Below are 23,523 nucleotides of genomic sequence, written 5' to 3' on the forward strand. Positions count from 1 at the left end.
GGACATCCAGTTGAGATGAGTGGCTGGAAACAGGATACTGGAGAGGAATTAGGGCTGGACAAGTAGAGCTGAGTATCGTTAGCCCAGAGGTGGCTATTGATGGGAGCTGGTAAGACCAAAGAGGTCCAGGACAGAGCCCGGAGGGACACCCAGATTTGACCTGAATGAAGATAGCAAGGCAAACCTAAAAAAGCTTTCAGCCAGATGCAGAGAACACAGACCTGCAGCTCTTCATCATGGAACACATAAATGCAGAGAGAAAATCAGATCCTGACGTTGTCATCCCCAGGCAGTGAGGTTATTGAAGTTCCATATTTGGAGGACTCTGCTTTCCCAAAGGGGTCAGGGATGGGGCCAGTTCCCAGGGCACTCACAGGGCTCCCACCAGGACCACCCGTCCTAGGCAGGGGAGTGTGCAGGGAATGGGCCTCTCCTCCTGCAGGGTCCATGCCTCCTCTCTGTTCTTAGCGCTATCTTCTTCTTCTCTTCTTGATGACACCTTGTTCACCTTTCCAAACTAATCCATCTCCCTCTTGAGCCTCAGCCTGCTCCCACAACAGGGGTGTGTCTCTCCTCTGCTTCCCCTCTCACCCCAGGCCCTTATTTGGAACAAGAGGCCCAGACTCTTCCAATTTCCCTAGCAGAGACCAAGAGGGCCTTGGATGATGCCAGAGGGCCAAGATGATGGGTTGACCCCCTGCCTCTTTTCTTCTAAGCATCCTGATGCATTATGTCCTGGGAGGGTGCAAGTGTTTGGTGCTGGGTCACCGGCGCTTCAAGGCTTGGGTTCCTGAGGCTCCATCACCATCTGGCCTAATCTCAGGGTGGACAACTGGGGTCCTTCATCCTCACCACCGGTGACCTCAGCCCTGCAAGTCTCTTCCTGTGGATTCATGTCATCTGGTGTTTTTCTTTTGCAGCCTCATTGAATTCCCAGCCCCAAGCTCTCCTGACCTGTCTAGCGAGCAGCTCTTTGTGGAAAAGAGGGAGAGCCAGAACGTAATGCCCCAGGTGTCTGCCATCGCCTCCTACTCGAAGGGTTTTGCATGTTCAGCAGGACTGGGCAGAGTCCTGCTCTATGAGAAGATGGAGGAAAAGGATGCCTATCGGGAGAGTCGGGAGATCCGGGTAAGGAAAGGCCCCCGTCTGTGTACTCTTTAAGATTCCTTGGGAAAGGAGGGAGAAGGACAGCCCCCAGGATCCATACTGGGAGTTAGATTTGGATCCAGTGAACCTCAGAGGAGAGACGGCAGCAGAAGGAGTGTCTGCAAGAGGCTCTGGAGACCAGGGAGTATGGCAGCTCCCTGTAGGACCACTGTGGCCTAGACAGACTCCTGGATTCTTGAAGGCCACATCTGGAGGGTTCTACCAAGCTGGGTCCCACAAAAGAAGGTGTGCCTGTACTTGAAGGCCAAAGGGACGGATCCTCGATAAGCATTTAATAAGTGCCTACTGTGTGCTAAGTTCTGGGGGCAGTTTCTGCCTTCAGAGAGCTTACATTCTACTGGGAGGTAAACACAGTCACGTAAGAAGTAAAAATAAAACAGATACCAGATGGATAGAAGGAGAGTGCAGGGAAACCAACTGAGCCTATGCCCACCCCAGGAGCCCGATCTGGAGGTGATAGGATTCTGAGAGAACCTACCGGAAAGGTGGCGGGGGTGGCAGGGGGCAGAGGAGGGCACACCACCGCAGCGTCATCGCAGCTTCTGGCAGGCATCACCTGGGAGCAGCCCAGGGAGAGAGGAGAAGCCTGTGCTGGAGCATGGGTGGGACGGTGCCCTCCACTCCCCTACCCTGCCCTTGTCAGGGGAGGCAGGTGGTCCTTCCGTGGCAGCCATCCCAAACATCCTCATCTGTCCCCCAGCCTCCCAGCCGAGAACTTCATCATCCAATTGAAGGCCGCCCTCTCCAAAATCAGATCTGATGGCCTCTTCTGATCCGCAGCCTTCTCAGCCTCGGCAGCCTTTGATGCGTAGCTCACCCTCCCCTCCCAGACACTTTGTCCTCTCTGTTTGCTCTGATGACCCTGTTCCCTCCTGCCTGGATCTTCATCCAGGTCATGCCCAGTGGCTTTCCCTCGAGGGCCTGGTCTGGGCCCTCTGCCTCACTTGCTGCTGATCTCTTCAGCTCCCATGGATTCCGTTATCACATCAGCCCACGTGTCTGGTCACCTCTCTGCAGCCTTTGATGCTGCTAACCGCCCTTTCCACCTGGACGTTCTCTCCTCTAGGGTTCTCCTCCTCCCTGCCTGACCACTCCCTCCTTCTCCTCGCCAGTGCTGGGTCTTCATCCAGGCCTCTCTCTCTACCTTTGTGTGTCTCTCAGTTCAGGGCCCATTTCTCATCTCTCAGTACTCTCTTACATGGTAAGAACTTCTATGGATTTAACTATCATCTTTATGCAGATGACGGTCAGACCCATATCTCCAGCCCCAGTCTCTCTGCTAAGCTCTGGTCCCATATCACCAACTGCCATTTGGACAGTCAACACTGAATACCATGTAGACTACTCAAACTCACCCTGCTCAAAACGGAATTCATGTTTCTCCTTTGTTTTTAATGTTTTAATTAATATCTTTGGAAAACATTTTTATTTTAACTTTTATTTTATCTTCACACAAAATAGAAATTTTCATATATAGAATAGAACATGAAACTGCAGATCTCTGTTCTATACAGCTTGGTAGGTCAAAGCTGTCCTGCCTCTCTGTGCTTCCTGGCCTTCCTTCTGTTCCCTTCTCTGATTTTTCAAAAAGATTCCTCAATGACTATTTTTCCTTTTTTTCCCCCTTTTTAATTTTTGCCTCCCTGTTTGTTTCAATCTTTGCCCCTTGCACGAACAACAAAGCCCTTGTAGCGAATGTGCATAGTCAAGGAAAGCAAATCCCCTCTGTGGCCGTGTCTACAAATGTGAGTTTTCTTCTGCAGCTTGAGCCCATCACCTCTGTCAAGGGCTGGGGGAACGAGCTTCCTCGTCAGGCCTCTGTGCACTGGTCAGTGCCTGGTCAGAGTTCTCACCTCTTTCAGAGTTCTTTTTCCTTGTCTGTGGTCACTGTGTGACTTGTTATGGTTCTTCTCACTTGACTCTGCTTTAGTCTGTACGGGTTTTCCCAGGTTTCTCCAAAACCATCTGTTTTGTCACTTAGACGTTTCATTACATTCACATGCCGCAATTTCTTTAGCCATCTCCCGACAGATGGACGATGCACAGCTTAGTGACTCTCGGTGCATCATTCCAAGTTGCTTTCCAGAAGGGGTAGGCCAATTCACACCTCTCCTATTAGTACATTAGGTGATCTGTTTTCCCACAGTCCCTCCAGCATTAGTTGTATCCTGTTAACTTTACAAATCTGATGGGTCTGAGGTGGTACTCCAGAGTTGCTTTAATTTACATTTTTCTTAGTATTGGTGATTTGGAACATTTATCAATTGGGTAACAATTTTTATTCTTATAAATTTGAATCAGTATCATCTATGTCTTGGAAATGAGACCCTTATCAGAGGAACTTGCTGCAAAGATATTTTTCCAGTTAACTGTTTTCCTTCTGATTTTAATTATATTGGTTTTGTTTATACAAAATCTTTTAAATTTTATGTAATCAAAATTGTCCATTTTTTCTTCTGTGATACTCTCTCTACCCCTTTTTCGGTCACAAACTTTTCTCTTTTAAATAGATATGAAAGGCACTTGATTTCCCCCTTGCTCCTCTAATTTGTTTATGTTGTCCTCCTTCATATCTAATGCATCCATTAATAGACGATGAGACATGTTAGTCTCTACCTAATTTCTGCCAATTCTCGCAGCTGCTTTTACTAGTGAGTCCTTACTCCAGCTCCTGAGTTTATCAAGCACTAGGTAACTGTTTATTTGCTTCTTTATGTTCTGTAATATTCCACTGATCAACCACTCTATTTTTTTAACTAGGACCAAATAATTTTGATGATTAATGCTTCATAGGATGGTTTGAGATCTGGTACTGGTAGACCTTCTTCCTTCCCACTGTTTTTTTTTTTCGTTCTTTCCTTTGAGATTCTTAGCCTTTTGTTCTTCCAAATAAATTTCATTATTTTTTCTAGCTCTACAAAATAGTACTTTAGTACCTCGATTGGCTCAACACCAGAAAAGTACATTAGTTTATGTAGTGATTTTATTTTATTGGCCTAACTTCATAATAAGCAATTAATATTTTTACAATTATTTTGATCTGTTTTTATTTCTGTAGCTTTTGTTTTATAGTTATACTCATGTAGTTCCCATATGTGTCTTGGTAGATAGAGTCCCAAGCATTTTATTTCCGTCATTAATTTTAATGGAATTTCTATCTCTTCCTACTAGGTTTCTGGTAATTTACAGACATGTTAGTGATTTATGAGGGCTTGTTTTATATTTTGCGTTTGTGCTGAATGTGTTAATTTTTAGTTGCCTCTTCTGGTTTCTCTACATACACCATCATCGCATCTGCAGAAAAGCAATAGCTCCATTTCTTCTTTGCCTGTGTTTATTCATTTGATTTCTTTTTCTTATTGTGAGAGTGAGCATTTCTAGCACTGTATTAAATTGTAGTGACAGTAATGAGCATCCATCCTTGCTTTACCCTTATTCTTCATGGAAAGTCCTTAGATCATTTTCTATTACATATATTTAATCTTGGTTTTAGATATATGCTACTTACCCAATTAAGGAAAAATACATTTATTCCTATGCTTTCTAGTGTTTTTAACGGAAATAAGTATTAGATTTTGTCAAAATCTTTTCAGCATTTATGTACATAAAGTGTTTTTTGTTATTTTTCTTATTAACGTAATCTGTTATATTTATAATAAATTTTCCTTTTATTGAACCAAACCTGCATTTTTAGTAAAGATTCAGTAAGTAAGGTAAAGATTTAGTAAAGATTAGTGTATAGTCTTTTTAATATGATATTTTTGCCTCTTTGCTAAGATTTTATTTAAATTTTTCACATCAGTGTTCATTAGGGATGTTGGTCTACAGTTTTCTTTCTCTGCTTTGTTTCTCCCTGATTTAGGTATCAGGATCCTATTTGTATCATAGAAGGCACTTGGAAGATTTCCTTATTTTCCTATTTTGGCTAACAGTTTAGGTAATATTAAAATTAATTGTTCTTTAAATATTTGATAGTCCTAGAAGGTTTTTTTTTCTTTAGGATTTCACTAATAGCTTGTGAAATTTCTTTTTCTGCTTTGGTTATTTAAGTAATCTATTTCTTCTGTTAATCTGAGTATTTTATATTTTTTGCAAACATTTATCCATTTCACCTGAGTTATCAGTTTTATTGTCATGTTATCATAGTTGAGCAAAATAACTTGTGATAGTTTCCTTCATAATTTTTTTCAATGTTGTGAATTCTTTTTAAATTTTTGATATGAACAATTTGGTTTTCCTGTCTTTTTAAAAATTAAACCGGCTGTTTTATTTGTTTTCCCCAAGAAAAATGTTTCTAGATTTATTTATCTATTCAATGAAGCATTTTCTTTTTAATTTTGTTACTATTTTCTTTGATTTTTCAGAATTTATATTTTAGTGTTTAGTTGGAGGTTTTTGATTTGTTGCTTTTCTAGTTATGTTTTGTAGATGTGTGCTCAAAATCATTGATTTGTTCCTTCTCTCTTTTATTGATGAAAGGATTTAAAGATACAGATTTTCCACTAAGAATTTCTTTAGCTACATCCCATACATTTTGCTTTATATCTGATTGTTGTCATTTTCATTGATGAAATTTTCTGTTGTACCTGTGATTTGTTCTTTGACACACCAGTTCTTTAGAATTAAGTTATTTAGGCTCCAATTAATTTTTTTATTCTTTCTTCAGAGGCCCTTTACTGAATATAAATTGTATTGTAGTCAGTAAACAATATGCTTTGCTGCATTTGTGAGGTTTTTGTGATCTATCATCAGTTTTTGTAAAGGTACTGTGTGTAGCTGAGAAATGTACTTCTTTCTCTTCCCATTCTGAAGTTCTGTTCAAGTCCTTAAATTCTTTCTTGTTTATCTTTTTATTAGATTTGTCTAATTCCAGATACATGGCATGTAAATGGATTGGATTTGGGGTTAGAAGAGTGCATTGAGGTATCCCACAGTTACAGGGTTCTTTTTTCCTTTTTTTACAATTAATTTTTTTAATCAGCAAAAATCCTCTTCTCTCTCCCACCCATCCAGGCCTGTCTTTATAAAAAAAAGAAAAAATGAAACCCCTGTTACAAATATGTAGAGTTAAGCAAAACAGATTTCCGGGTTGACTCATCAAATAGGCTTTCATCATGCCCTTCAGTTGGGCGGAGGGCAGCATGGCGATGGGCAGTGGGTTTCATCATGGAACCTCTGGAATCATGGTTGGTCATTGCGCTGATCAGAGTTACCTGGCCCTTCTGTTGATCATCTCCAGTCTATTCCGTATATATCTTGTTTGGATAAACTTATTTGCGTATTGTCTTCCCCATTAGAGTGGGAGCCCCTCGAGGGCAGGGACTGTCTTTCCCCTTTCTTTGTATCCCCAGGGCTTAGCACAGTGCCTGGCACACAGTAGGCACTTAATAAATGCTTGTGGAGTGACCGATTGACCATCTCTGTGTGTTAGCTGTGGTGGTGGGAAGGGGTAGATCACAGGAAATGATTAAGCTGAGGAGTCGGAAGATTAGAGTACTTTGGGGAGTATCAACATGTCTGTTAAAGTTGGTGAGGAAAGACTGTGAGCCAGGCACTGAACTCTTGGATAGTGTCCTGGAGCTCTGTAGACAACAGCTCCTAGAAGCTTGATTAAATGATAGGCGTGGGGAGTGAAAAGGACAGGAGGAAATGGTCAGCTGGAGTAGTTTCAGCACTTAATGATATGTGTGGGTGTGCTTGGGGGGGTAGAGATACAGGTCTGGGGGTGGCAGATTAACTGAGAGGCCAGACTGAGGAGACACCAAAGGAGACTTGAAAGTCCTCGGGTATGAGAGCAGCAATGTGGTAACCCAGAGGAGCATGGTAGATGTCTTCAAGAAAGGCAGGGCAGCCCCAGAGCCTAGAACACAGGGGGTGAGAGTCCCTCTGTCCTGTGCCCTGGGCAGTCTGTATCTCTGGGGTTGTATTCAGTGCTAGGTAACTCAGGGTTTTTTTCCTCTATCTTGTTTTTGTTTTCTTGAGGATGTAAGGGGATACCCCAACAAGAATGAGAATTCAGCAAAAGCTGAAGGTCTGTAGTGCCTAAAAGACAAGATAGTGTAAGGCAAAGGAGAGAACCTTCAGATGGAAAACAGATTTCGCTCACCTTAGAAAGGATGGAAAGCTTGAATCCTTCAGTTCCCTGTGAACAAGCCTGCAATACAGTGAACTTGCCCTTCAGACCTTGCTCCTAATACACTACATTAGATTCCTCAGGAGTACTGGGATTGAAGCTGACTCACTCTACACCCATCACCCCAGGACAATGCAGAATGGTTTCTTGTGACCAAGGTGCTTTTGAGTCAAGATTTGGTTTATAGGAGAGGCATGCCTTTGCCCTTCTGGCTAGAGCTGAGCCTCTGAGGGAGTCCAAGGGAAAAGGTTTCTGCCTATCCTAAGCTAAAGGTCATTTCCCTAGCTGAAAGAGCTTTGCAGCATTCCAGATGAAAAGGGTACAGAAAAGGGCTCCAACTGAATGAATGCACAGTACCTCCAAGCTGAGCCAGTGGCCAAATGTGGAAAAGTACCAAAGACGTCTATTGAAGAGAGAGCCTAGGAGACCAGCAGATCACCCTGTGCAGGAGAGGTGCCATGTCCTGAGAAGGGCCGGCTATCGTTCAACCTGCCCAGTCCGGCAGCGGATGCCTAACAGTGGAACCGACCCTGGCCAGCAGCAGTGTGGCCTGCTCGGCCCAGTCCAGGAGCCGCTGAGCATGGCGGTGAGGAGGCAGTGCCGTCGGGGAGTGACCTGCTCCGCTGCACCCTAGCAAGAGCATCGGCTGAGCTGCCACTCCAGAGGATGCACCATGCCCTGCAAAGAGCCAGCCCTACTGAGCAGGATAGCAACAATTGAGAAGGTCTTTGGTGAAGACCTCTGAAGAGAGAGAGGACATTGAGGCCCACAGCCTTGTGCACAGGTTGTGCATTGCCTCGTGTTCCCTACGTATGTGTCTCCCTCTCACTGTGTTTTAGGTTTGTGCCTACTGTCTCCCCCACCCTTCTGCACTCTGTGTGTGTCTGTAGGGGAGGAAATGCTTTGTGACTGCTGTCACTGTGCACTTGAGTAAATGCCTTTGTTAAAGATCAGAGTCCGTTGGCTGGTGGTTAGGGCTCGTAAGCCAGCGTTTAGGAGGATAACCCCTCGATCCCTGTAGTAGACTCCACCTGCCGATGGAGGCATGAATGAATGATCAAACCCAAGGGGATGTTGCAAGGATATTGATCGGTTCCGGTGGAGGGCGGCTCGAGGAGAGCTGTCAGAACAGGAAAGGGCCCAAAGTCCGTGATTCCTAAGAATGGCTTTAAGGATGTGGGGATAGAGCCTGGAGAAGAGAACACTTGGGAGGAGGCTGACAGCCATCTTCAGGTACTGAAGTTTTGTCATGTGGAAGACATGGCTTGGCTCTAGAGGGCCCTGGGGGCAGTCCAGGCTCAATACCGTTAAGCCCTTCTCACACTGGGAGTGTTGGCTGCTTCTGGAGGGAGCCGGGTCCTCATTGCCTGAGGGCTTCCACCACTGGCCAGCTGACCCTTTGTCACATATGTTATTGAAAAGAGAATCCTCGTTCAGATGTGAGCTGGACTAGATGGCCACTGACGTTACTTCCAACCCTGAAGTTTTGTGATCGTCTGAACTTTCATGATATATGGAGTAGAGGGAAGGGACAGAGTGTTGAGTTGACAGCTGCATAGAGCTTGTATTGGGTTAGGAGTGACAGGTTTGAATAAATTGATGTGGTCACATTACAGTCATGAATCCCAGGAGTTTGAAAGTGATCCTCCAGGTGCTGGGGTGCCATTCGGTGGCCTTGGGCGTCGAGTAAGGGGCCGTAATGGACTATCACCTTATGGGTCAGAAGGTCGACATAATTAGCTTAAAGCAAAGGCATTTATTTACTGAAGCAAGGTAGCATGAACCCCTGCCCCGCACCTGGGGCCCACTCTCCCACATACTACACAGGGCATCGGTGGGGAAAAGGGCACCTCTCAGGCATTACAAGCAGCCGCCAGGGCTCCAGGCCCCAAGTACCCGATCTCTTCTCATGATAGACCCACTGCCCTGCTGGGCCCTCGGGGTCTCCAGTGGGCAGGTGGTTGCTCAGCTTAGCTCCCTGGCCTTCTCGTTCCTCACTCCTTCTGCAGAGGTGAAGGACTATGAGTGTGGCGCTGAGTGCTTTCCCTCCCTTTTCTTTATTACAGGGGATGTCTCTATGGGCAGGGATTGGGTTTTGTTTGTTTTTCTGGGAGGCAGTCAGGGTTAAATGACTGGCCCAGGGTCACACGCTACTGATTGTTTGAGGCTGGATTTGAACTCAGGTCCTCCTGACTCTCTATCCAATGTGCACCTAGCCACCCCAAGGGATGCGCTTTTTAACTAAAGGTAACGTGACAGCAAAAATCATCAATAAAAATTTAGAGAAGAAAAATGACCTCTTCAGACACAATTGGTTGGTTTGTTTTTCACCAGTGCCAGTGACTTCAGTGAGATTCCCCCCAAGGACATTTTAGAGAAAGTCTCCCAAAAGTGATTTCTCCAAGAATCCCAGCAGGAAATGGGAAAGCTCCCACTCCTCAGTCCTGCGTCATCTGCAGGAGAAGCGGAGCTCTTCTAAGGTGTCCTTAGCCCTCCCCAGGCCGGAGTGGGCCCAGCTGAAGCTACCAGGATGATCAGTGAGAACAGGCAGAGGAAATCATTTGTCAGCTGTGTGCGATGCTGGTCTCTGCCGTTATCCCATGGCGCAGAGAGGGCGGCGCTGGCCTGGAGTCGAGAAGATCTGAATTCAGATCTCACTTCTGACATTTAGTAGCCATGGGGACCTTGGCAGATCATGCCCCCTGACTCAGCCTCAGTCTCCTCATCTGTAAAATGGGAGGAATAGTAAGAGCTGTGGTTCAGGTAAAATGAGAAAATGCCTTTAAAACACCTGCAGAGTGTAGAACACTAGTGCTGACGTGAGGTCTCCTCCTTCCCCATGCGTCTGGTTGGCCCTGCAGATTCCCCTGGACCAGCACAGCAATGACCCGAGCCAGTCCGACAAGCAGGAGATCCTCTGTATGTGCTTCAGCCCTTCAGAGGAGACACTGATCGTCAGCACCGACAAAAACCAGCTGTACGGCATCACCATGTCCCTGACGGAGATCAGCAAGGTGAGGGAGGAGGGCCTGGGCTCAGGGTGGTCGTATCCCACCTGCCCTGCTCTCCACCAACACGACCAACCTTGGGCAAAGCCTGGCCTTAGTTTCCTTATCTGTAAAATGAGGGGGTCAAACTAGACATCCTCAAAAGCCCCTTCCAGCTCAGAATCCTAGAGTCTGGGAACTCTGTGAAAAGGAAGCATGCTCACCAGTTTCCCAAGTAATCCCCACATGGTGAAGTGTCCATATAACTTCTACACATACAGATGTCCCAAGTGACGAGCACTTATTAAACACTTCTGGTGTACAAGGTACAAGCACTTATTAAGCACCCGTGGTGCACCAGGTACTGGGACATAAAAAGGAACTTAAAGCATTTTTAGATGTTCCAAGGTCTGATGTGAAGTTTCTCCTCCATATGCCAGTCTCCCTCGTGTGTCCGTTCCTCCATATACCACTGCCTCTATGATTGTTTGGTAGCAGAAAGCCCAGGAGTCTCTGGCCTGGACTTCTACTTTCTCAGCATTATTTCCTCCCAGGGTAATGGCTTCCTGGCCTGTCCTGCCTGGGGTTTTACATGGGGAGCTGGGCAGGTGCCCACCTGTGAACCCTTGTGCGATTTCCCCAGGGGGAGCCTGCCCACTTTGAGTTTCTCATGTTCCCGCTGCACTCTGCGCCCATCACGGGCTGGCTACCTGCATCCGCAAGCCCCTTGTTGCTACATGTTCCCTGGACCGATCGGTGCGCGTCTGGAACTATGAGACCAAGTAAGAAAGAAAAGACCTGGAGAATGCGATGCTCACCTCACTGTCATCCTGCCCGGGTTATTTGGCGCCGGGCAGTGGCCACAAGGCAGCCTGGCACCCGGGAAAACCTCACCCTGAGCCCTGCCTTTGGCACACGCTGGCTGAGTGACTCTCACTTCTCAGGGCCCCAGGGCGTCTGAAACCATCCATCAGAGGAGGCACCGTTAGGCATGGACAAAGCCATGTCAGCACCCGTGCAGTCCCAAGTCCAGGCCAAGAAATAAGGTCAAGCCCGGGGATATAGAGATAAAAACTAGGAATCCCTGTCCTCAGGCTGTGGGAGAGGTGGAGCTGCCAGTGAGGGGGGCTGTGCTTTGGAGGAGAGCGATGGAGATACCCTTCCCCTTGTGTCCGCAGCAATCTGGAGCTGTACAAGGAGTACCAGGAGGAGGCCTCCACAGTCTCTCTTCACCCCTCTGGGCATTTTGCTGTGGTCGGTTTTGCTGACAAGCTGCGCATCATGAACCTGCTCATCAACGACATCCGAGCATTCAAGGAGTTCCCCATCCGGGGGTGCCGAGAGGTGAGAGCTGCCGGGAGAGCCGGGGCAGAGCCGGGTGTCCTGGGAAGTGCAGGGTCCTTCTGAGAGGGTGCCCAGCCTCTGCTCGAAGACTCCTGGGGGTGGGGAGTTCACTCTCTCCTACAGCCCGAGGCACCCACTTCCTTGAGGACAGCTCTGCTTGCTAGGGGTATTTCCTTTCCGTGACTAAAGCTCAGCTGTGTGCCATACAGTTTGTGATCCATTTCTTCTGTCTGCCCAGGTTCAATGATAAAGTCACTTCTCTGTCCCTCTGTTGGTCTTCACACAAATCTTCTCCACCATGCTTCCCCCTGCCTCTTATTCCTGGATTTCCTCCCATGACTCACCTTCTTAATGTCTGATGTGCCTGACACCCATCCTGCCCCCTTTAATGATGGCATGACTGCCCGGAGATCTCTAGGACCAGAACAGAGGCCAGAGTAAACAGCTTGACTCCCACTCACTGATGGAAGGCTTCCAGCCTCTCCTCTTACTGCCCCCCAAAGTGGACCAGAGCCAGGAACATCCCCAAGACTCCTTGGGAGAACCAGCCCCAGGCGTGGAGTCAAGGGGGCCCTGACCAGGAGTCAGGGGCAAGTGAGGGGATCTTCAAAGCTGTGCCGGGGGGTGGGGTTGGTGAGCACAGATGAGGCAGTGAGGGAAACATTGTCTGTCACAGACTGCCCTCCCTGGCCAGCCTGGCAGGCGAAATGTGTGCTGTAGTCATGCCACCTGCCCCCGGCCCTGATGTAGTTGTCACTGGACTTCAAAGACCTGGAGCTGTCTGCAGGCCCTCCCCGGTGCTCACACATCTCTCTCTCCCCAATCACTCTGTAGTGCGCCTTTAGTAATGGAGGTCACCTGTTTGCCGCTGTCAATGGGAACGTGATCCACATCTATACCTCGACCAGCCTGGAGAACATCACTAACCTGAAGGGACACACAGGGAAGGTGAGTGCGGCCAGGTGTGGAGGAGGGGCGCCTGGTGGTGCAGCCAGCATAGGCTCTAGGGATCTCCCCCACCCCATACCTGTGTGCACGTGTGCACATGCCATGCTTAGCGGGCCCAAGATGAGCATCATGCACCCTTTGGGCTGCCAGGTGACGAGAGTGACTCACTGAGTCAGAGGGAGCTTCAGAGGCTGATACCTGAGCCCAAATCCCTCCATAATATCCATGACCAATGTGCGTCCAGCCCCTGCTTGGAGACTTCCAGGGAGGCACGCTTCCCCATCTCTCGTGGTAGCCCCCCCCCTTTATTAAGTACCTACTAGGTGCCAGGCCCCTTTCCAAGGGCTGGGGATATAAAGAGAGGCAGAAGACGGTCCCTGCCCCCCAGGACCTCATAATCAAACAGGAGAGACCATATGCAAACAAACATATACGGATTGGTTGTAGACAGGATAAACAGGCAAGAAGGCATCAGAATTAAGAGGAGCTGAGAAAGGCTTCCTGTGGAACATGGGTGGAGATGGTCCTGTGGCCCTGGACTCTGATGAAGCCACATCTAGGTTACTGGCTACAGTTCTGGGCATGAGTTAGGAAGGAGAAGGAAGGCTGCCCGGGGGCAAGGGGCCGCGAGTCCATGCCAAATGGAGATCGGGTGAAGGCCCTGGGGATGTGGACCATGGAGAAGAGAACACTCGTGCCACCTTACCCAAGCAGGCAGAACCTGCCACGGTGGGGCAGGGAGTTTGGGGAAGCCCAGCTTAGCTTAGGTGTCGGGAAAACTTCCCACAACAAAAACTGTTACACAAGGAATGGCTTTCTGGGTTGGAAAAGGACAGGGATTTGAAGAGAAATCTGGACAAAGTTTAAAAAGTTATCACTTAAAATATATTTGGGAGAAAGTTTTGCATCTATAAATGAAAACTGTGCAAACACTCCTTTACATTTCGTTTACTACCTTAACACCTCCTCATCTCTATCATAATCTTCCCTTTTCAATAGTTGCATCAGCTGGACTGGAGGAGGAGGGAAATGCGATGGTCAGAACATGCACACACACGCGCTTTTAATACCTCACTAAGGGTGCCCCTGACACGTGTACTAAACATTTTCCATCGATAGGAGAGTAGACTCATAAGTTACCAGGTTTTATGTTCCTTTGTTTGCCTTTCAGTGGTATTGATCAAGCCTGAGATTCCCCCCCACACACACACTTTTGGTGTCTCCCCTTCTCTCAGATATGGTCTGAACGAAGCCCTCGGTGACCTAACGGTTCTTTCTCTGCTGGACCTAGTCCAGCAGCTCTCCCTGTTTTCTCTTTATTGCGTTCCCAGACTCCTCCACCAACACTTCCACAACTGGGCCGCTCCCAGTCCTAGAGCCGTGAGTTCTCTGCCCTTTATGGAGAAGCAAGATGCCATATTGCAGAACTTTTATTCATTGTTTCCCTTCCGTTTTCATCCGTAAATGTCCTGGGGATGACTTTCCCTTTGGCGGTCTCAGCAATATTTTCTTCCTCCTGTTTTCCTTGCTGCTTCTCTCTGTTTGATGAGGCCATCTCCGATGTCCATCGTCCTCGTCTATAGGATTTTACCAAGAAAGTTTCCTTCCTAAACTGGCCTTGCCCTTGGCTGCTTTATCTCTGCGCTTGGCAGACAAGTCAAACATTTGCCAACTAAGGCAGCTTTTAGACTCTTTTGGTATTTTCATTACAGCAATTGGTTTGTATCAGTTAAACTTTTATTTCTTTGTGTGTGTATAGGTTGTATGTTCCAAAGACCCCTTGTGGGTGGGCAGGGTCTCATTTTTTTTTATGCCCCCCAATGCTTTGCACATAATAAGGGCTCAATAAATGTTGGCTAAACTGAATTCTTCAAGCCTATAGCACTTCATCAGGATTGATCTTTGCTCTCTTCCAGATCAAGTCAGTTGCGTGGAATTTGGATGACAGCAAGCTGCTTTCCTGTGGCACGGAAGGTGCTGTATATGAGTGGAACCTCTCCTCGGGGAAGAGGGAGACTGAGTGCGTGCTCAAATCCTGCAGCTACCACTGTGTGGGTGTCTCTCCTGACTCTAAAATCATTCTTGCTGTTGGATCTGACCAGACCCTCAAGGAGATTGCAGACTCTTCAGTAAGCAAGACCACGACATAGGGAGAAGGGCGGGGTAGAACCAAAGGAGCAGGGTACTAGCTGGTATTGTGGATGAAAATCTCAGATTGGAAATCTCTTCAGAGGGTTCCCGTAAGTGCATAAGGCACCCCAAATATATCCCAGATAAAACCTGTATAGTATAGCACACCCTCTTGAACTATCCTCTCTCAACTCACACTTGCAGGTTCAAGGTACTCTATTGGGGCAGCAGTCCTAAAAATATAACTCGTGAGCCCCCACCAACGTGTTTACCTTTAATAATTGGCTGGATGACACAGTTGGCTCAAAATAAAATATTTACTGAAATGGCATAGCATGAAAAATAGGAACAAATCATTCCCTCCTTAAACCTGGGTCACTGTCTTCCCATCCCACACAGCATCAGTGGGAAGAAGAGACACACATATGGAATATAAGAATAGAGAGGTGCCAAAAAAAAAGAATAGAGAGGTGCCTGTGCAGGAAGCTTACCCCTCTGACTACAGGAACACACTGTTCTTTCCTTCTGACAGTGTCTTCGTGAGGTTCCCCCTGAGTGTGGTATCTCTGCTTGGCAGGTCATTGAGCTGAGATTCCTGAGCTCAGTGCCTGCTTGCCAGGGCTAACTCTCTCCAAATTCACAAAGCCCCTCCAGTCTCATGCCTTGATTCGCAAAGGCCTACTCCACTCTGGGTGAAGAGACTAAGAGAATAAACATTTATTAAACACCTGCTGTGTGCCAGGCACTATGCTAAGTGCTTTCCAAATATGATCTCACTTGATCCTCATGACAACCCTGACAATGAGGTGATAGAGACGTAGGTGCTATTATTATCCCCATTTTACAGTTAAGGAAATTGAGGCAGACAGAGGTTTAATGACTTTCCCAAAGTCATATTACAACTAGGAAGTATCTGATGCTGGATTCAACTCAGGTTTTCCTGACTCCAGGCCCAGCACTCTATCCACTGCACCACCTAGTTTCTCCTACTGAGCAATTAGTTCACCTACGAGACAGCACAACTGATGGGATATAAAGAGGAGAACTCCCATGGCCCCCACCCAAAGGGTGAGGAACAACTCTTTATCAAGAGCTGGCTTCTTCTATAGCTGACTCTGTTCTTTGATGCCAGAAGTCATACTTTTCAGAGCTGATTTCTTAACTTGACCGATTCCTTAGAGCACATCTTTCTATTTAAGGGCAACCAGGGGCATGGCCCATCCCTGAGCTGGTCAATAGCTGCCTTCTTGCTTCCATTGTAGAATGTATGGGGTGTCCAGGGAGGACTACACCTCTGGTGTGAGGGCTTACCGAGCCCTTTTCAGGGCTACTCATCCACTTTTGGTGTTCACCTGCCACCCAGCTCTCACCTGTGGCTCCGAGAAGCTGTAGCATGTGCAGCGGCCACACCCCAGTAAAATCATCCCTGCAGATGGGCTAAACCAGGTTGAGGGTTCCCAACAGGCCTCCATCTACTGGTGAGGTAAGGAGGCATGTGCCCCAAGCACATGAAGACTTCCCACAGTGGGATGGGCGGATGAGAACATTTTGTTTCAATGGCCCATGAAGGTGGATGAAGCAGGCACCATGGAGCTCTTAGAGCATGGTCAGACGCCAGAGACGCCAAGGTCATCCGCCGCATCCAGAGCCCTCGTCAGTCATCTGGACTTTTATCTTGCCATTGGGCCCCAGTGATTGGAAGAGAGAGCAAGGCTGATGATTTCACACAACACTGCCTCACTTAAATCCAATTTATGCTCGAGTTGAAAGACATCAGTTACATCATTTTACTGTTTCATTATTTTATTATTTTACTATTCAGTAAGTTTTACAATTTTATAATTTTGTTATTTTACTATTTTATTATTTGTTATTTTACTTTGTTATTATTTTACTGTCTTACTGTTTTACCTACCTCAAAGTCCTGTGGCAACAGGCTGGTGACAGAGCAGCAGGTGCAGATACACTGGGAGCTGCAGTCGCAATCCTGCACACGGGTGGCCCAGGCCGTAGGGTCGTCTTCTCACTGGACCAAAGCAGCAGTGGGATTCGGCAGCCCCCTGGGTGTTTGAGTAGCCTTTTAAGGACCACACTGCTCACCTCCTGGCATGAGGAAGGGGCTAGAGAAGATGCCCTAAAAATTGTCTGGTTCACTTAACCCTGGCCTGTTCACCTTGAAAGGTGGAGATCCCACCCTCCCATCAAAACGCAAAAACTACAAAAACTTTTGTGACGATTATTCCACTCACCACTGGTACATGGAATGTTCACACATTTATGGGTGACATGAAATCCATTAGAACTGAAAGACAAAAGCTCTTATTTCAAGAGAACTTGGCAAGTATCACATCCAAATAGCATCCCTGAGTTAAATAAGTCTGTCAAATGAAGGCCAGCTTACCGAAGTCGGAGCTGGATACATATTTTTCTGGAGTGGCCACAGTGATGGTAGCACCGTGAGGCTGGCATAGGTCTTGCAATAAAAGCTGATCTAGTCAGTGAGTTTATATACCCACCAAAAGGATTGACAGGCTGGTGACAATGCGATTGCCACTTGCAGGAAAGTACCACACCACCATCATCAGTGCGTGTGTTCTCACCATGACAAACCCTGATGAGGTCAAAGAAAAATTTATGAAGACCTGGAGACCCTCATCATCAGTGGGCTGAACGAGGTCTATAATCCTGGGTGACTAATGCCAGAGTAGGCACAGACTATCAAACATGGTAGGGAGTCCTTGGGAGGAATGGAGTCAGCAACAGCCACTTACCATTGAAGTCGTGCATTTCGTGACCTTCTCATCACCAACACCGTCTTCCATTTACCTAAATGCAACAAAACTTCATGGATGCACCCTCAGAACAAACATTAGTATTTAACAGACTATGTCATTGTAAGAAGAGATAGACAGGATGTGAGAGTGGTGAAGGTAATGCAGCCATGCAGCTAACCTCCAAGCTGATATTAGCTTAGAGAACTGATCCTCTCCAAGCTAAACATTTGCATTCAACCAAAGCCGTGGCCCCAAGGCATGAAAACTATTGGAAGACTCAACGATAACAGATTAGGGCACTTTTCCCTGTGTGAACAGTTTGTTACTGGCTTGGAGGGACAGCTGAGCCAATACCCATTTACTCCTCTGGGCCAAAACGTTGACAAACATCAGTTTTGGTTTAATGAAAATGATGGGGAGATCCAAAAGCTACTGAATGAAAAACGAGAACTCTACAGGGTCAGCCGGCAGGATAGTTTGTCCATCTCTAAAATGGCAGCATTTAACTCCAAGAGCAAAGTGCAGGCAAAGCTTAGAGAGATGCGGGATTCTTGGCCCAGTAAGAAGGCAAATGAAATTCAGCTTTGTGCTGATAGTAACAATCCAAAGTTCTTTTATGATGCCCTGAAGGACTGACTATTCCATGCTGATGGAGCCACACAGATTAGTGATAAGGATATGATCCTGGAGAGATGGGCTGAACGCTTCCATAGTGTTCTCAACAGACCTTCATCAGCCAATTCTGAAGCCATTGACCGTACAACCTCAGGTTGATGTCAGTCTCTCTCTAGCCGAGCTTCCAGCTGAAGAAGAGGTTTTGAGTGCCATTAGGCTGCTCTCATATGGCAGAGTACCTGGTGCTGATTCCGTTCCAGCAGAGATCCCCAAGGTAGGGAGTCCAATGCTCATGCAAAAACTGATGGAAATCTTTGAGGTTATCCCCCAGGAGTTCAAGGATGCCTCCATTGTCCATGTATATGAAGGGGAAAAAAATAGGTTGTCCTGTGACAACCACAGGAGGGTCTCTTTCTTTGTCACTGCTAGCAGAATTCTAGCCATAGTCCTCTTTAATCAGCTAATCCTTCACCTGAAAGATAGTCATCTACCTGAGAGCCAGTGTAGCTTCAGAAAGGGCTGAGGAATAGTCAACATGGTGTTTGCCACCCAACAACTCCAGGCAAAATGCCAGGAATGGAACAGAGGTCTATATACGATGTTTGTCAGTCTAACCAAGGCCTTCAGTATTGTCAGTCAAGAGAGAAAATCGTGGCAAAATTTGGTTGCCAGAGAAGTTCATCAGTATGGTACGCCAGTTTCATGATGAGATGCTTGCCTGGGTTCTAGATAATGGACGATGCTCTTGTGTGTTCTCAGTCACCAGTGGAGTGAAGTAAGGCAGTGTGCTTGGTCCCATGCTTTGTTAGCATGTGTTTTCTGCAGTGTTGTTGGAAGCCTTCAGTGAGGACAGAAAAATGGTGTCAAGGTCAAGTACTGCCCTGACAGTAAATGATTTAACTTGAAAAGGCAACAAGCCAAAACTAAAGTGGAGGGATAGTTGGTGTGTGACTTTTTGCTTGCCGATGACTGTATGCTCATGTAGCCTCTGAAGCTGAGATGCAACAAAGTATGGATAGATTCACTGCCACTTATGCTAATTTTGGCCTGACAGTTAACAATAAGAAAACAGAGATTCTTCCCTAGCCAGCACCATAACATCTATATGTGGAACTGTCAGTTACAGCAAATGGAGACGTGTTGAATACTATGGACAAGTTTACTTACCTTAGCAGTATACTTTCCAGGGATGTTCACACAGACAATGAGCTCGATGCATAAATTGCCAAAGCTGTCTCAGTGCTTGGGAGGCTCTGAAGGAAAGTGTGGGAGAGAAGAGGTATTAGACTGACTACCAAGCTGAAGGTCTGCAGAGCCGTAGTGCTGACCTTGTTTGCCTGGGAAACCTGGACAGTCTACCAGCACCATGCCAGGAAACTGAGTCACTTCCCTTTGAACTGTCTTAGGAAGATTCTGGAGATTACCTGGCATGATAAGGTATCGGGCTCTGAGGTCCTCTCTTGAGCTAAACTGCCAAGCATTCAGACTGCAGAGAGTGCAGCTGCGATGGGTTGGACAGGATGCTCAGATGCCTGCTCCAGCTGCCTTCATGGCCATTGGAAGAAATTGTTCTCATCTGCCCATTCCACTGGGGGAAGTCTTCACATGTTTGGGGTAGACACCCCTCCAGCTCATCAATGGGTCTGAGGCCTGTCAGTTATCCTCAACCTGCTTTAGAATACAAATACAAGCAGGAAGACAGTCCTTGCCTTCAGTACTTTACCTTCTAATAGAGAAAGCAGCATATCGAAAAAAATTGAAAGGAGTGTGGGGATGGAGGGAGAAATGAAGGTCCCCAGCTCAGGGACACAGGCTAGAAAGCAGAAGCAGGCAGTCAGGGGTGCAGCCCGGAGAGGAATGTGCTGGCTGGCCTAGGCCTCCCCCTTAAAAATGGAGTTTCTGGGAGGAACCAGCCAATTGGAGAGAGGGCCCACAGAGAAGGAGATCATTTCCAGGGTGTGAAGCCCAGAGCTGGAGGGAGCTGGCAGGGCAGAAAGGTTTCTGGAGGCGTCTGTAGAGAGAGTCCAGGAGTAGAGTGGAGACGGTGGCCTGGAGAGGATGGTGGTGCTTTCAACAGTCACTGGAAAATTGAGAAGAGAAGAGGGCGTGGGGGGAAGGATGATGAGGTCAGTTCTGGATATGTTGGGTTTCAGATGACCACGGGACATCCAGTTTGAGCTGTCCAATAATCAGTTAGTGGGGTAGGACTGGAACTCAGAAGAGAGGGAGGGCCGGACAGATTGATGGATAGATATGAAAGTCATCTGCTTAGAGATGAAAATTGAGTCCATGGAAGCTGATGAAGTCACCAAGGGAGAGGTAGAGAGGAGGAAAGAGGATCAGGACAGAGCCTGGGGCTCACCCACAGTTAGGAGCCGTCTCGCAGGTGGGGGGGGGGACAGCAGAGGGTTGCTGTGTCTTCTCTAGAACAGAATTTTCTGACTCTTCCTCTTCTTTCTCCTTCTCCTGCTGCCTGACTTTAGACTCTGTGTCACTGAGCAGACATTTGTCACACACCGGCAGCGTGTGGAGGGCTAGAGTCAGGAGAAGGGAACCAAGATTCAGCGGCTGGCACCAGCCCTCTAGGGTTTACTGCCTCATGTTGGCCACCACTACCTGCCAAGGGCAGAGTTGGTGCCTGTCGGAGGAGGAGGAGTCTGGCTATGGTGCGGATGGCCTGCAGCAGATGCACGCCTGGGGACGCTGCCACGGCGGGATGCCCCCGCGGGGTCAGCCCCTGAGCAGAGCTTTCTGTGTCCCAGGTGCTTCGGGAAGTGTCTGCCTTCGATGTCACCTACACAGCCCTAGTCATCTCCCACTCGGGGCGTATGGTGTTTGTTGGCACCTCGATGGGCACCATCCGATCCATGAAGTATCCCCTGCCCTTGCACAAGGAGTTCAATGAGTACCAGGCACATGCTGGGCCTGTCACAAAGGTAAGAGGGGCCCTCCTGCCCTCCCCTCCTCAACTCTCCCATCCCTCTTTGGCCCACTTCCCATGAAGAAAGGCTCAGGGTAGTAAAGATTTAAACAGCTGTTCAGGTGTCTTTTAATGCCAAAGAAGTGTTTGTTTGTTTTTTTGGATAAGGCAGTTAGGGTTAAGTGACTTGCCCAGGGTCACACAGCTAGTAAATGTCAAGTGTCTGAGGCTAGATTTGAACTCAGGTCCTCCTGACTTCAGGGCCGGTGCTCTATCAACTGCATCACCTAGCTGCTCCTAATGCCAAAGAAATGTTAAGAGGCTTCAAAGGACTCATGGCGATCTTCCCTTCTGATTACCATAGGACGGCTGAGAACAAGACACAGGAGCCCTAACGGGGCAGCACCTGGCCTCTCAGATTGCAGGGAGTGATGCAGGGAGTGGGGTGTTAGAGACCCCCAGTGGGATGGCACCGGCTTCCAAGCTGGGCTTCAAGACTTCCTCATGGGACAGCACTGTCTCTCTCCGTGGGGTTAGAGATGCCCTAATGGGCTGGCAGGGCCTGAGGGTGTGCAGCCAAGGAAAGGGACCGATGATTAGTGAGCGCTGTGCCTAACGTGGATTCATGAGTTAGGACTAATGTCCCCGTGGACATGAGGGTGGGCCACCATGGGGCATGAGCTGCTGAGCTGCTGCTGCTCCTTTGGAGCTGACCAGCCCTGAGTGAAGCCCACTGGACGGTCAGTCTGGGATGGCCATACATACTTGGGAACGCTTTTCTTTCTGGCTTCCAAAGAGGATATTCCCTCATTTAGAGATAAGAAGCTGAAGAAAGGCCACTGAGAGCCCTGTCCCCCCCTTTCCTCGATTGGTGCTCTGGACAGGACTTGCCTTGTCAGGCAAAGGTCGGGGCATGTCCTGTTTTTCTAGGAGAGATTTAAGGCTGGGCGTGGCTGAGAAGTGTGGCCTCCACTGCCCTTGTAGACCCTGATCCACATGACCTCTTCGTTCCCAACGCTTCCATCCTTAGATGGCCATTACATTCGATGACCAGTTCCTGCTGACCAGCGCTGAGGATGGCTGCCTCATCACCTGGAAGGTCTATGATAAGGACGGCCGGGGTGTCAAGAGGGAGCGGGAAGTGGGCTATGCCGAGGAGGTGCTGGTCACTAAGACGGACATGGAAGAGAAGGTGAGGGCTGGGCTCGGCTCTCCACCGTTTGTCCCTTGGGCACACTCCTGGCCCATTCCTGGGGGGTAGAGGGTCAGTGCACGCGCGCGAGCCCACTGCAGGAGGACATGGCAGCCCCCCAGGAGCTAGGCTTTCATTGGCGTGAGCATCCCCGCTGGGGTCTCCTTGTTGGTGAGTGCAGACCCTCACAAGCTGGCCAGAGGCAACGCAGAGACAACCCTCTATGGCTCTGCCCGAATAGGCAGGGCGTCCTGGGGCCAGATTGACTGGCTTGGGAGAGCTGATGGTTCAGTGGTTAGTGTGAGCATTTACACCAAATCTATGAATCAGGGCTGGATTTACCGTTTTGTTGTTTATTTAGATTTGAGAAAGTAGTATGTATGTATGTATGTATGTATGTATGTATCTTTCTATCTATACACATGTATATACATACACATATACATATGTAGCATGTGTACAGGTGGGGGGTGTGTGTGTAAACTGTGTCAGAAAGAGCCTGAGCACCTTCTCTGAAATTTCCAAGATCTTCAGGTGCCAGAGAGAAGTGGAAATTTCGGAAGCTAAACATGTTCTGTAAAGGCAGTATCAAAAGGTCATGTTACGCTGTAGTGGGGAATTTAAAACAGAGAGAGTGGCTGCTTTATGATGAGCTTGTGTGAGCCACATGTGGAGGCTGCCCCAAACAGGGGATCTCACTCGTCCTGGGCATCCAGGGCCCAGACTCAGCTACTTTTGAACCGCCACCGACACTGTGGGCACACAGACGGCAAGCACACCGGGAGAGGCCCGGCAGAAAAAGAAGGCAAGGCCGTACCTGGGCTGGGCAGGACTCCCAGGGGGACGCAGAGTGGTGGTGGTTGCTAGATGGCTCCCATCAAGATGGTGGGACGCTCAGACCCTATGCTCAGGAATGGGTGTGGATGTTGACGAGACAGATCCCCCCCTTTTCCCAAGACACTTGGAAAGGAAAACTGGAAAGAACCTCCTTGCAAGTTTGCAGTGGAAGGAAAATAGAAAAATTTGTTTTGCTTAACTATTCATATTTTTTACAAGTGTTTGGCTTGGGTTGCTTTTTTCCCTTGGAGTGGGAGGGAGGGAAAATAAATGCTTGTTAAATGAAAAAATATTTTTAATAATAAATGAAAAAATAATTTTGAAAGAACCAGTCCCTGTGATGCCAAGAAACCTGTCTCCCTTTTTGGAAGCACATCAATGAAAGCAGCTGTCAAAGGAAGGCACTGAATGTCATTTGTACCGTGGCCCCAGCCTTAGGCCAGTTTTCCCATCCTTTATTAGATGTAAGGCTGTGT

The 23,523-nt window shown here is 47.8% G+C and overlaps 1 protein-coding gene across 1 annotated transcript in view; it reads left to right on the forward strand.

Annotated features, from left to right (window-relative positions):
- Positions 1-23,523, forward strand: part of CFAP57 (cilia and flagella associated protein 57) — a 57,657-nt gene that overhangs the window by 11,441 nt on the left and 22,693 nt on the right. Inside the window, 9 exon segments of the mRNA XM_078156583.1 lie at positions 921-1,128; positions 10,162-10,314; positions 10,931-10,988; positions 10,991-11,069; positions 11,466-11,631; positions 12,466-12,579; positions 14,496-14,708; positions 20,861-21,034; positions 22,049-22,210. Coding sequence (XP_078012709.1) covers positions 921-1,128; positions 10,162-10,314; positions 10,931-10,988; positions 10,991-11,069; positions 11,466-11,631; positions 12,466-12,579; positions 14,496-14,708; positions 20,861-21,034; positions 22,049-22,210 — 1,327 coding nt within the window.

Source organism: Phascolarctos cinereus, unplaced genomic scaffold (assembly GCF_003287225.1).
Source record: "Phascolarctos cinereus isolate Bilbo 61053 unplaced genomic scaffold, phaCin_HiC Scaffold_5;HRSCAF=322, whole genome shotgun sequence".
Classification (NCBI taxonomy): Eukaryota; Metazoa; Chordata; class Mammalia; order Diprotodontia; family Phascolarctidae; genus Phascolarctos; species Phascolarctos cinereus.